This window comes from Mandrillus leucophaeus, unplaced genomic scaffold, assembly GCF_000951045.1.
Source record: "Mandrillus leucophaeus isolate KB7577 unplaced genomic scaffold, Mleu.le_1.0 Scaffold9, whole genome shotgun sequence".
In the NCBI taxonomy this organism is placed as follows: domain Eukaryota; kingdom Metazoa; phylum Chordata; class Mammalia; order Primates; family Cercopithecidae; genus Mandrillus; species Mandrillus leucophaeus.
In genome coordinates this window covers 8,663,977-8,677,685 of record NW_012109807.1, presented here as the reverse complement: position 1 = coordinate 8,677,685, position 13,709 = coordinate 8,663,977, and the positions used below count along the sequence as shown (strand labels likewise).

The 13,709-nt window shown below is 55.6% G+C and overlaps 1 protein-coding gene across 2 annotated transcripts in view; it reads left to right on the top strand.

The window, feature by feature from the left end:
• The window catches only part of ZAP70 (zeta-chain (TCR) associated protein kinase 70kDa), a 14,479-nt gene extending 2,645 nt beyond the window's left edge, over positions 1–11,834 (top strand). The window contains exons 4-13 of one of the 2 annotated variants that reach the window (XM_011969627.1): positions 6,219–6,357; positions 6,459–6,546; positions 6,630–6,676; positions 6,877–6,928; positions 7,850–8,042; positions 8,582–8,788; positions 9,455–9,647; positions 9,738–9,878; positions 9,976–10,088; positions 11,351–11,834. In XM_011969627.1, coding sequence (XP_011825017.1) covers positions 6,219–6,357; positions 6,459–6,546; positions 6,630–6,676; positions 6,877–6,928; positions 7,850–8,042; positions 8,582–8,788; positions 9,455–9,647; positions 9,738–9,878; positions 9,976–10,088; positions 11,351–11,474 — 1,297 coding nt within the window. In that variant the 3' untranslated portion in view covers positions 11,475–11,834. The remainder of the gene's footprint in view (positions 1–6,218; positions 6,358–6,458; positions 6,547–6,629; positions 6,677–6,876; positions 6,929–7,849; positions 8,043–8,581; positions 8,789–9,454; positions 9,648–9,737; positions 9,879–9,975; positions 10,089–11,350) is intronic. The other variant, XM_011969628.1, reaches the window with a different exon arrangement.
• The last annotated feature ends 1,875 nt before the right edge of the window (positions 11,835–13,709 follow it).

Genomic DNA, 13,709 nt, shown 5'->3' with positions numbered 1-13,709 from the left:
CGCCCGGCTAGTTTTTTGTATTTTTTAGTAGAGACGGGGTTTCACCCTGTTAGCCAGGATGGTCTCGATCTCCTGACCTCGTGATCCGCCCGTCTCGGCCTCCCAAAGTGCTGGGATTACAGGCTTGAGGCACCGCGCCCGGCCATCTCTAAGAGGAAACCTTTGCATTTGTATCAGTTAGCTTTTGCTACGTAACAAACAGCCCTAAGATTTATTGGCTCAAAATGAGTTATTACTCTTCCCGATTCTGTGAGCTAACTAAGCAGTTCTGGTTTGGGTCATCTAGGCTGGTCCTGAATAGGCTGGGATGGTTACACTCACACGACTGGCCATTGGCTCAGTGTCACCTGGGTGATGGGGATGAGCTGGCCCAGTGGAGTCATCATCCAGCAAGGAGCTGGGGCTTGTTCGTGTGGTGGTGGCGCAGGGTTCCCAAGATCAGTCAGAGAGGAGAGGGCAAGTTCAAGCTTTTGTTTCTGTAATGTCACCGATGTCCTATTGGCCAAAGCAAGTCACACGACCAAAACCAAAGTCACTCTAGGGAAGGGACTCCCTAAGGGAGAGGAATGCAGGGAGCCATTTTTGCAAAAGGTTGGTTGTAGGATTGGACCAAGGGGGTTGTCATGAAGGTATGGGCATTGTGAACATGGGTGTTGGGGGCTGTCTCTCTTTTCTTTTGGACTGTCAGCCTGAGGGCAGGGGCTGCATCTGGAGGGCTCCGTCTTGCAGTACATGGTGATGGCTGGTCCAGGTGTTACCCACCTTTCTCTAGATGTTGCATCACCCCACCCCAGGTGTGACCCTCGCCAAGAGGTTACTAACATTAGCTCACACGTCTCACATGCTCATATCCCCCTCGTCCAGACATGCTACCCCAGGTGCCTGAGAGCCCAGGGGCTCTCCCCAGGCTGGACACAAAGAAGGCTCTAAGCCCTTCCTATTGATGTAACTGATTCTTTCCTCCTGTCTCTGCTTTCTCCTTCATAAAATGTAAATTCATCTGTCTTTGATTTTATAATCTGAGTTTCTACTCTGGTTTCCCCCTACATCCCCAATGTAGCTTTTCATCCCCGCAGTCTCTGTCTCTCTTCTTAGTTTTCCTTTCTTATTCTCTTTCCCTCCCCGCCCCCATCTCTCGTCTTCATCCTGCACTCACACACACACATACAGGTCATGATTCTGCCACTGTAATGGCTTAAAAATTTCCCCCCGATTCCCTAAAGCCTCCTGAGAGTGACAGAGGATTCTAGGGGGTGGGAGAGTGAGCGGAGGATTGAGCAGGTGGGATTCGGGCCCCCATTCCACTTGAATGACAACAGCAGCTTGGCTTTGATCTGTTTGCTATCTTAGGCTTCCATATACAGTATTGTGTGGCAAAGGTTTCACTGCCCAAAGGAAAAGTTCAAACACTTTTTGTGTAACACAGCAGAGCTCATGACAGGCTTAGAGTTAACCAGTCTACTGAGATTAGAGGAGTCTCAGGAGAGCCAGGGTCAACAGCTTTAAGCAGCTGTCTGTGCACTGCACGTCAAACTGGCGTGCAGTCTCCCAGGCAAATAGGACCAGCGTTGGAGGTGGGAGGGTGTGGCTAGGAAGGAGAGATGCCCAGCATCTGGGCATGACATAGAGCCTATGGCTGGCAGTGAGGTCCAGAAACAGCTGGCACAGTGGTATGAGGGACAGTGACCATTCTGGGTAAATGTCAAGAGACCAGAAGCAGCTACAAGGAACCCAGCTCCTGGAAAATTAGGCAAGGCACGCTTTGGACAGAAACTGTGAGAGCTTCTTCTTGCGGTTCCTGAAGTCTGTAACAGCTTTCTCAGGGCTCAGGGTGTGAGAGAAAGACATGTGCCACTCAGGCCTGGAGTGAAGACCAGGACCATGCTTACCGTTGAGCACAGTTCATAGTTGCCGAAGAACGGATGGAATTGTACCCAAGCCTGTGCGCTGCCAACGCTGGCCTGTTTCTGTGTTATTGGCAGCATTTTATGGAATTGGCTGATTTGACTCGAAAAGAAACTTGCCCTGGAAAGGGCCTTTAAGAGAGTACATTGTCCAGTGTTTCTTTTTTTGAGACGGAGTCTTGCTCTGTCACCCAGACTGGAGTGCACTGGTGCAATCTCAGCTCACTGCAACCTCTGTCCCCCGGGTTCAGTGATTCTCCTGCCTCAGCTTACCTGAGTAGCTGGGACCACAGGCGTGCACCACCACGCCCGGCTAATTTTTGTGTTTTTGGTAGAGACAGGGTTTTGCCATGTTGGCCAGGCTGGTCTCAAACTCCTGACCTCAGGTGATCCGCCCACCTCGGCCTCCCAAAGTGCTGGGATTACAGGCATGAGCCACCACACCTGGCCTGTCAAGTGTTTCTTATCCTCTCCTGGACCGCAGACCTCTTTGGAATCCTACTGACTGCCCCTTTCACAATCCCCCAAAACATATTCACCTCAAGGACTTTGCAGACAGTTATACAAGATCATGGTTGGTCCTGAACCTCGTCCTTCAAACCCGTTTCAGGTCAAGAAGTTATGATTTAGACCAGTTATCTCATTTTATACATAAGGAAACCGAAGCCCAGCGAGGATTAGCAGTTTATTCAGGGTTTCACAGATAATCTGTGACAGAGCTGGGTGTTAGTCCTAGGTAGCAATTAACTGTACAGTCAGAAATGCATTTGAATCCTGGCTCTACTTCCCACCTCTTACCAACTCTGCAGTTTAGGCAAGATACATAATCTTGTGCCTCAGTTTCTTCATCTGCAAAATGGAGATAACAATATTACCTACTTTGTGGGGAGTGCTGTGATTATAGGACAAATATGTGAAGAATTTAGAACCAATATCTTAATAAATAAATGGTAGCTCTTTTGTTTTACAATCATGAACCAGAGACAGATGCAGCTCTTAAAGGTTCTACGTATTATTTTAAGAGCAGAGATACAAGTTGATTTTTTAGCCTGTACTTCTGGCTTAAGTACAAGTTCCAACTGCAAGAACAAAGAACTGCCACTATCTAGCATTTTCTTTTTTTTTTTGGTAAATAAAGTAGAACTTATGGTACTGAAATATATGTGGTGATAACACCAATGTCTTAGCCTGTGTGGTTATTATCTGGGAATTTGCGGCTGCTCTTTATGAACTCATGTGTCTCTTTCCAAAGAGTGTATTGGTTAGCATTTCCTGTGTAACAATGTGCTGTATTCACACCCTGAAACGTAGTGGCTTAAAACAGTGGTCATTTACAGCTGGGTGTGGTGGCTCACACCTGTAATCTCAACACTTTGGGAGGCTGAGGCGGGCAGATCACCTAAGGTCAGGAGCTTGAGACCAGCCTGGCCAACATGGTGAAACCTTGTCTCTACTAAAAATGCAAAAATTAGCTGGGTATGATGGTGAATGCCTGTGATCCCAGCTACTCGGGAGGCTGAGGCAGGAGAATTGCTTGAATCCGGGAGGTGGAGGTTGCAGTAAGCCAAGATCGTACCATTGCACTCTAGCCTGGGCAACAAGAGCAAAACTCTGTCTCAAACAAACACACACCAGTCATTTATTCACTCTCGTTTTACTTGTCAATTTGGCTGGTTTGCTTGGTAATTTGGGCTAAGTTCAGCTGGGTGCCTCTTCTGCTGGGTTTTTGAGCTTACTCATGTGGCCACAGCCAGCTGGAAGATTGGCTGGAGCTGGATGGTCTCTGGGATGGCCTCACTCACATGAATGGCTATTGGCCACTCATGTGGGGCACCTTGGTTCTCCTCCATGGGCCTTCTCTAGCAGGCTAGCTTGGACTCATTCCCATGGTGTTTGGTGAGCTGCCAGGAAAAGCAAGTGAGGGCAGGCCAACCTCAATGCTCAACTACTTTTCAAGTCTCTGCTTGTGTGATGTTTGCTAATGTCCTGTTAGCAAGGCACATGGTCAAACCCTGATTCAGGAGACAGAGGAGGAGACCCCACCTATTGATGCGAAGAGCTCCCTAATATTGTGGCTGTTTGTCTCCAATATTCCACACGGAAGTTTAAATAAACAGGGAGGAAATTATTAGTTCCAGAAGAAAGAATGAAAGAGACAGACGGAGGGCCGGACACGGTGGCTCACACCTGTAATCCCAGCACTTTAGGAGGCCAAGGTGGGCGGATCACGAGGTCAGGAGATCGAGACCATCCTGGCTAACACGGTGAAACCCCGTCTCTACTAAAAATACAAAAAATTAGCTGGGTGTGGTGGCGGCGCCTGTAGTCCCAGCTACTCGGAACCTGGGAGGCAGAGCTTGCGATGAGCCGAGATCGCGCCACTGTACTCCAGCCCAGGCGGTGGAGTGAGACTCCATCTCAAAAACAAACAAACAAAACAAAAACAAAAACAAAAACAAAAACAAAAACAAAAAACAAAGAAAGAGACAGAGGAGGGGAGATGGGAGGGGAGATTTGCTGTTTGTTGGAGAGTGACTTGGCATCGAGTCTCCGTTGTCAGTTTAAAACTTCAGGTTGTGACCCTTAGGAGGTGTTTTCACTTCTCACAGTCCCTGGAGACCATCACCTCCTGGCCAGCCTGCCAGCTGCCTCTGACTGCCACAGCTCCGAGACCCCCAGGGCCAACAGCCCTCCCTCCTCACTGGAAAGCTGCACTTAACAGGAGCTTGTGCCAGTGACTCAAAATAGAAATGTTCTGTGGGAGATGTTGACTGGTGTCACTGTGGGGTTTCACGTGATGGCGTTGCATCTGCTGTCCCAGCCTCATGTCTCTGTGGGACGTTTGTTTCCTAATTTGTGGCAGGTTTCTCTTCCTTGCCCTTTTGTGTGCCCTCATTGCCCCCTGCCTTGATTTCCCATCTCTCCACATTGTCTCCAGACTGTTGTGGGCTAGCCTGGGAACTGCCCCACCGTTCACTGCGCTGTTCTTTGAGGAACATGCTGTCCAGGAATGGAGGGGATGGTCACAGCTGGACCTCTCTGCCTCACTCAGGGGACATTTCCTAAGGAAGGGCCTCATTGCAAGGTGGGCCCACGGCTGCCTTGCTCACTGCCGTATCCCTGCACTCAGAACAGTGCCTGGCCTGTGGTCCACAGTCCGTAAAGTCTTGTCCAGTGAATGAACACCCACAGGCAGGGTCAGGCCCGGTCTGAGAATTTGCACCTTGGAGGGTGCAGCTCACAGGCCATCCCAAGGGCTCTTCTGTAGGGCAGTGCAATCCCTGAGGTCAGGAGCTGGCTGCTTTTGCCCTCCACAGCTTCCCTGGGGCCAGCTGCCCTCCCTCCTCACTGGAAAGCTACACTTGATCCTGCAGTAGAGGCTTGTGCCAGTGACCCCAGACAAAACTGTTTTGTGGGGGATGCTGACTGGTGTCACTGTGGGGCTTCATGCGAGGCGCCAGTGTCTGATACTAAGTTGGTCTGTGTGTATGCGGGATGTGTGTGTACTCAGGGCTGGAGGGGATGAGGGGACAGTTTCTCACCCCACAAGCACACCACCTTTGAGGGGCTCAATTCCCATCACAGACATGGAAGATTTATATATTTATTGTGACAAAATTCCAGCAGAAAGCAATTGAGGGTCTCATTCTAGGAAAGGTCCATCTGTTATGGAACTGGTCAGTCTTGTGATGAGAAAGTGACTTGTTCTGATTTGCACAGGCTGCCCTGTGAGCTGGTCATGAAGCTGCACCTACCTGTACCTGTGTGGGTCTAGGTGGAAAAGGCTTTCTCTCCCCAGGAGAATGGTGCTAGGCCCACCTGTTGAAGGCTCTGTGTCTGTCGTAGAAGACCAAGTGCCCCCCATGGTTGGCTGACTGTGTGGCCAAGTGTACCCTCAATGAGTGCCTGTGGATGGCTCTCTCCCTGTGGATGGCAAGTGTCTGGCCATGGATGGCCAAGTGTTCAGCCATGGGGGACCAGGTGTTCCCCAGTGGATGGGTGTCCCCCTCCTCCATGGCTGAGTGTCCACTGCGGGTGGTCAGGTATTCCCTGTGAATGGCCATCTCTTGGCTCTTGGAGGACTGTGCATTTTCCTGGGTACACAGCCATGGCCCCTCCACCGCCCTCTGCCACTTAGCCCATCATCAGCAGATCTGGAGGCGATGGGGGCCTGGCCTGGCTTCCCCAGTCCCTGCAGCTTCTCTGCAAGGCTCCTGGGTGTGGAGCCCATAGGGTGTGTGTGGGGGGAACCGGGGCACGGTAGGAGGCCCCCAGGTGGCTCTAGGGGTTACATCCCTTCCCTTCCCCTGCCAGGCTGAGGCCGCGGAAGGAGCAGGGCACGTATGCCCTGTCCCTCATCTATGGGAAGACGGTGTACCACTACCTCATCAGCCAAGACAAGGCGGGCAAGTACTGCATTCCCGAGGGCACCAAGTTTGACACGCTCTGGCAGGTAGGCCGCCCGTGCAGCTTGTTCTGGGAGATGGTGTGATCCCATGGGGTGCCGGGCTCTGGGGAGGAGAGGAGCCTCTGCCAGCTGCCTGCTCCCTGCAGCTGGTGGAGTATCTGAAGCTGAAGGCGGACGGGCTCATCTACTGCCTGAAGGAGGCCTGTCCCAACAGCAGTGCCAGCAGCGCCTCAGGTGCCTGCAGCGGGCGGGCGGGCGGTGGGCAGGGCGGCAGGAGACCTGGCCCCCAGCCCTCACTGGCCCTTCTGCTCCCCCAGGGGCTGCTGCTCCCACGCTCCCAGCCCACCCATCCACGTTCACTCACGTGAGTTGGGGGCACCTGGAGTGTGGCCTTGGGGACGGAGCTGGGGGGTGGCTGTGGGGGAGGCTGGGGTGGAGGCTGGGGTGCCTCTGGAGCAGAAGAGGCTGTCTCGCCACTGTCTCTGGGAGTCCTCAGTGGCCATGGGTCTCCTGAGAGGGGATGGATGTCCCCAGCTCAGGCCTTGCTGACTCTGTGGCCTTTAGCCTCAGAGACGGATCGACACCCTCAACTCAGATGGATACACCCCTGAGCCAGGTGAGCGGGCAGAGGTGGGGTGTGGGTTGGGGCTCATGCCAAGCCGAGAGCAGGGTCCCTGTCAGGGATGTGGGGTTTCACGGGGATGCCGTGGGCTGGGCCGGGCCAGGCTGTGGCAGTTGGCTTGGTTAACCCCTGTGACACACATGCGCATGCCCATCACGCCTGCCTGTGCGCACGTACGTCCCAGTGTGTACTGACGTGCAGGGAGCACACCTGGCCCAGCCTGGGGCTCCCCAGACACACGTTTGTTGAGCGCCTACTACGTGTCAGTCACGTTCCGAGGTCACTGTGTGTATGAGCCACCGAGCCCTCCTGACATGCCTTATGAAGTGGCTATGGTGATTACCCTCACTTTACAGATGAGAGAGGGAGGGCTCTGTCTACGGGGATGTGAGGCAGTGGTGGGGACGGGATGTGAACCCAGGATGGACCCCAGAGCTCATATTCCTAAAATGTTGCGGGTGCTCCTGTGTCTCATGGGTGGGTGCAGACCTGAACATGTGTGTGCACCGAGAAGATACATAGTTACATGTACACCCAGAAGCTCACCTTCGGAGGCCTTGTAAATGTGGTTGTGTGCTGCATACGCAGACAGGGACAGGTCTGGCCATAGGTGTACACGTACGAATGCACACACATGCACACCCCAGCTGGCACAGTAACGGTGCCACGTGGATACCAATGTACCTGCCCCTAGAGTCCACCCTCCTGTGGCCGCACGGTGCACCCACAGCTGTGGCCAGGAGTGTATGCCAGTGCCTGCGTGTGGATGTGCAGGAACACGCATGGGCACCCACCTGCCTGTGCATGCTCCAGGGACTGCACCCTTGTCTGGGGCTGGTGCTTGTGGGGGCTGAGGCTGCCCTGCTCCCCACGCCCCTGCCCCTGACCTGGGAGTGTACGGCTGTGTGTGCCCAGCGCGCGTAACGTCCCCAGAGAAACCGCGGCCGATGCCCATGGACACCAGCGTGTATGAGAGCCCCTACAGCGACCCAGAGGAGCTCAAGGACAAGAAGCTCTTCCTGAAGCGCGATAACCTCCTCATAGCCGACATTGAACTTGGCTGCGGCAACTTTGGCTCAGTGCGCCAGGGCGTGTACCGCATGCGCAAGTATGGCCGCCCCTGCCGTGGTGGGGGCTCCGCCGCATGGGGACAGAGGGGAGCAGCTTCACCAGGCTGTGGGGTGGGAGCCGGGATGTCTGTCTCACAGCAGTTTGCCTGGGAAACAGACTCTGGGGCAGGACATTGCACACTGGAGGATTCCCTGAGAGAGCTCGGGACACCTGACGGGGGTGGGATGTAGGCCTGGGCAGAGGGAGCTGGCTGAGCTGCAGTTACCCAACCCAGCGGAGCTGCAGTGGGGTCCCCGATCCGTGAGTCCACTGGCCCCGACAGGCTGCCCCTGGGGAAGGTGTCACTTTGGATTCCTTTTGGCAATGGGCCGTTCCCCGTGAGCAACCCGGCTGGGAGCTGTTCTCAGCAGACACTCCCGGCCGCAGGGACATTGAGCGCCTGGGTCCCAACCTGGGTGGCGACCGCAGTTGTCTACCGCACAACTCAAGGGAGAAGAGAGATGGGTGGGTGGGGGTGTGGGGCCGAGCAGGGCCGGTGCCCCTTGCCCACACGCCTCCCGTGGCCGGGTCGAGCAGGAAGCAGATTGACGTGGCCATCAAGGTGCTGAAGCAGGGCACGGAGAAGGCGGACACGGAGGAGATGATGCGCGAGGCACAGATCATGCACCAGCTGGACAACCCCTATATCGTGCGGCTCATTGGTGTCTGCCAGGCTGAGGCCCTCATGCTGGTCATGGAGATGGCTGGCAGTGGGCCGCTGCACAAGTTCCTGGCCGGCAAGAAGTGAGCACCGGGTGGGGCCAGCCATCGGGTGGGTGGGCCCGGGCTCCACCTGGGCATGGTGGACACACACCTGCACGCATGCATGTGTGGGAAGGACCTGGCTCAGGGGCAGCGAGGAGGAGACAGTGGGAGACAGTGAGGAGGGAACAAGGGCCTGGGCGGACCTGACGGTTCCTGCCTGGGGGTCCAGGTGAGTGGTGCCGTGGCTGCCTCCTGGTGGCAGAGGCAGAGGCAGAGGCGAGGAGTGCGGTGGGTTTTGGGGAGATTCTGATGGCAGAACTGCCAGGGTTTGCTGACAGATTGGGTGTGAGAGAAAGAGGAGCTGCTGGAGAGGACAGTGGAGGAGCCACGTGGGTGTGCACGTGGGGACGGGGACAATCAGGCCACATTATCTTTGAGATGCCTGTGAGACCTCAGCACATCAGGAGTGCAGGCAGAGGTCTAGACTTGGGAGTCATGGCGTGTGGGTGATCCCTAAAACCTCGAGACTGGATGAAGGCAGGCGTTTTGCCTGTTTTGTTCACCGCTGTGTCCCCAGCGGGTACTCAATAAGCGTTTTTGAACACATGGTCACCTGGCTTATGCCCAGCTGGGTCAGAGAAGCGTGCTTTGCCCCTGGGAACTTGGCTGGTCTCCCAGCTGACCCCGCCTTCCCCGCCACCCCAGGGAGGAGATCCCCGTGAGCAATGTGGCCGAGCTGCTGCACCAGGTGTCCATGGGGATGAAGTACCTGGAGGAGAAGAACTTCGTGCACCGTGACCTGGCGGCCCGCAACGTCCTGCTGGTTAACCGGCACTACGCCAAGATCAGCGATTTCGGCCTCTCCAAAGCACTGGGCGCCGATGACAGTTATTACACCGTGAGCCTCTGCCCTGTGATGCCCGCGTGGACAGGCTGGGTGGGTAGAGGGTCCCCGAGCCCTGACCCGGCAGCATCTCCCCCTCCCCAGGCCCGCTCAGCAGGGAAGTGGCCGCTCAAGTGGTACGCACCCGAGTGCATCAACTTCCGCAAGTTCTCCAGCCGCAGCGATGTCTGGAGCTACGGGGTCACCATGTGGGAGGCCTTGTCCTACGGCCAGAAGCCCTACAAGGCAGGCGCGGGCAGAGGCGGGTGGGCAGTGCGGTGGGGAGGGGGAGGAGGAGGAGGACCCTGGTCACTCACAGGTGTGTCGGCCCTGGTTTGAGCAGAAGATGAAAGGGCCGGAGGTCATGGCCTTCATCGAGCAGGGCAAGCGGATGGAGTGCCCATCAGAGTGTCCGCCTGAACTGTACGAACTCATGAGCGACTGCTGGATCTACAAGTGAGTGCCGGTGGGGTGGGGACCCGGCCGGGCTGACCCCTGGGACGTCCTGGTGCCGGATGACTTGATGTCGACATAATGCCATCCCACCCAAAGCCCTTCACCCAGTTCATGGCCCTTGCAGCCACCCCCTACCCTCCCCCCCACCACAGCTCTCTGACACACCAGGGTTTGCTGTCCTGCTCCAGTGTGCCCTGCCCTGCCACCCCACCTGGGGGCCTGTGCCTCAGCATCTAAAACCTCAGTCATCACTCAACACATGGACCCTGCAACACACAAACACATCCATACTCTGCTACTCAACCTATGACACTGACACTCGGGGCATGAGACGGTTCTCCAGTACCCACCACCCCAGTCCCCACCAGCCAGCATGCAGCACCCAGCTACCAGACAGGCGAGCACTCAGGTACCAAATTCTCATCTGTTCCAGCCCTACCTCTGCCTGGTGGAAGCCCAACCTTCAAACATCTCAACTCCTAACACCATCAATATCCCAACTTCCCATCAGACAACAGGCAACACACACCCAAACAAGCAGACGCCCTAGACTGCCCATGCAACGTGTGGACACTCTAACGCACGACTCCCCACCGGCCAGCACTTAGGACACTGACACCCAAATACCCAAGCAGCCCAACAGATAAACACCCTACCTGGCCGGTCTACCCTCCTGTGATACGTGTTAATTCGACCTCCATCAGGAAACACCCAGGGTACCACACCCCAGTAGCCAAAGAGGCTAGCACCTAGCACCCCAACACAGTCCATGGATACCCCATGCTCAGTACCATTAATACTGCAGCTCCCCACTGGCCAGACCCACTGCCATGCTCCAGGCTTCTGCTGCTCACCAGCCTCACACTCCCTCTCGTCTAAGCCCTCGCCCAGCCCACTGATACCCTGGCCACAGGTGCACGCGCAAAGCATTAGCTTTCTGTATCCCAGGTCCCCATGGTCAATAGCTGCCACTCTGACACCAAGTCCACTCAGTCCCCTGAGTCGTCACTGGTTAACGCTCAGTAGAGGGTCATCCCAGCACCCTGTGTGTGGGCAGCTCTGCCTCTTAGGCTGTGTGGCATCGCCCAACGCTCTCACACCCCAGAGGCCTCTCCACCACCCAATGTCCCACCACCCCAACAGCCTGCTGACTCTCTGAGCCCCGAAAGTCTACCTCAGCCAAGCACTGTGCATGCCCACCCTATAGTGAAGCTGGGTCCTGGGTGTGTGGTCAGCAGCCTGGATGTACCCCACCCCCACAGGTGGGAGGATCGCCCCGACTTCCTGACCGTGGAGCAGCGCATGCGGGCCTGTTACTACAGCCTGGCCAGCAAAGCGGAGGGGTCCCCGGGCTGCGCACAGAAGGCCGAGGCTGCCTGTGCCTGAGCTCCCACCGCCCAGGGCCTGCAGCCCTCCACGCCGGCTCTTCCCCTGCCTCGGTCCCACCCCAGGCCCTGCAGCCCGGCTGAGCCCTGCTTGGTTGTCTCCACACACAGCTGGGCTGTGGTAGGGGCATCTCCGGCCGTGCTGGCCTTGCATTCCCTGCCTGACCCCTGTCCTGTCTGGCTACGGAGCAGGGAGGCCCCGGAGGGTGGGGCCGTGCAGCCTGGGCTGGTGGCTCCCAGAGGGCCCTGAGCTGAGGGCGTTGCTTACACGGATGCCTTCCTCTGGGCCCTGACCCTGGAGCCTGGGTGTCCTCGGTGGTCAGGTGTAGATAACCAGAATAAACTCAACTTCCCTCTTGTCTGAGCGCCCTCATCTTTTCCGGGGTGAGGGTAGGTGCCAGGGGAGGAGTGGGTTATGAAAAGTGCAGGGAGGTGACTGTTCTTGTGTGGACTGAGCCTGGAAGGGACCCCCGGGAAGACGGAGCTGGGTCCCACTCTCCAACCTAGGGGCACCTTCATGTGAGTGAGGGGCTGGGGTGGAGTGGGGAACCTGAGGCCAGGTGGGTGTGGGCCCAAGGGCTGTGTGCCCGGCTGAGCCCAGCTCCCCTGCCTGGGTGAAGACGGATGTGCTCCATGCCAGGTGCACGTTCGGATCACCTGGATCGATTTTAACCGATGCTAACCCCCCTCCCCCATCCAGATGGGGTCTTCACCACCCCAGGGGTGCCTTGCAAATCCTGAGAGAGACCGTTTTTCCTTGGTGGATGCACGTATTAGCTCCCACATAAACTGTATTACTGAACTTGAAAAATACCAAAATGCAAACATTCTTTTTAAATTGTTTTAAAAAATAATGAATGAAGAAAAATTACATCAGTTAATTTAGTGGTTTCTTAAATCATCTGGTTTGCAGACAGTTCCGTTTTATTAAAATTCACTCGTGAGTCGCTGAACAATGACTTACATTATTATGTAAAATATATCGGACAGCAAATAAATTGTGACTTTCTTTTGTGGTCATCATTATTATTTGTTTCATGTCATCATTCTTGCTGAAAGTAATTTTATTTTATAAGAAGGAGGCATTACAAAATGGTCCTCTAGGTGTCAAGTACACTGGGGACGCTAACGGGCCCCCCAGAAATGTCCGGTGAGGAACCAGTGAAAGAGGGTGCAGTTCCGCAGAGCACCCTCCAGAAGGCGATGTTCCCCCAGGCCGGGGCCAGCTGGGGTCAATCCTGCCCTCACCTCCTGCCTCCCCTCTGGACAGCTCTTTTCCGCCAGCGGCACGACCTCAGGCCCTCACCTCCAGGTCCCCATTCCTGTCCCCTGTTGGGCTGAGCAGACCCAACGCCAGGTCGTGAGGGTGACAAAGTCTGGCAGAGTCAAAGAATTGAGAAAAAGACAGCCTGAGGGATAAAGATAGGACACCAGGGGGCCGTCGCGATCCTGGAGGCTGCCAAGGCCCTGCGCTCTGGGAGCCCACGGTATTATTGATAATCCCACAAAGAAACAGGTGGTGAGAATGTGGAGGTCAAAAGGACACGTTGCATTCAGCGCATGATTTACAGCTGTGATGGTTTAGCATTTATAGGGAACATGTTCTGCTACTTGAGATAATGGGGATACAATCGATCTAGGAGCCTAGGAGGGCTAGAAGCAAGGAGCCAGCAAGTCTAGACACATTCCAGAGGACATTATTTCAGTCCTGCAAGCCCTACTTCAGTTTCCCTCCCAGCACTCCCCTGCAAGGTGCTTGCAGGATCTTTCCTCCTGGCGGCTCTGACCAAGCCCCTTCGCCCTCCCTCTGGGCCTCTGCATTCACTGCTGCCGCTGCCTGGAAAATTCCCCGTCCTCCCCTCCCCGCCACCCCGGGTGATGTGCTCTAGGAAAGCTCCCGTCCCCTCCGGTGATATCCACTAGGAAAGCTCCCGTCCCCTCCGGTGATATCCATTAGGAAACCTCCCGTCCCGCTGGCTGATGTCCGCTGGGAAACCTCCCCGCCCAGGCTTCCGGGGTACGAAGGAGAGGGGCTGAGGGACGCAGTTTCTGATCACTGCTTGCACACCTCCTGTGATGGGCAGCTCATCCATTACCTCTCAAGACAGCCTGGGCTGGTAAGTGAGTTACAATTCTCAGAAAGGTGTTCCAACTGTTGACACCAACCTGGACCCCCATTCCCTTCACCATTCCAAGACCATACCCCTTCCTCCAGATACCTCACTCCTCCTCTATC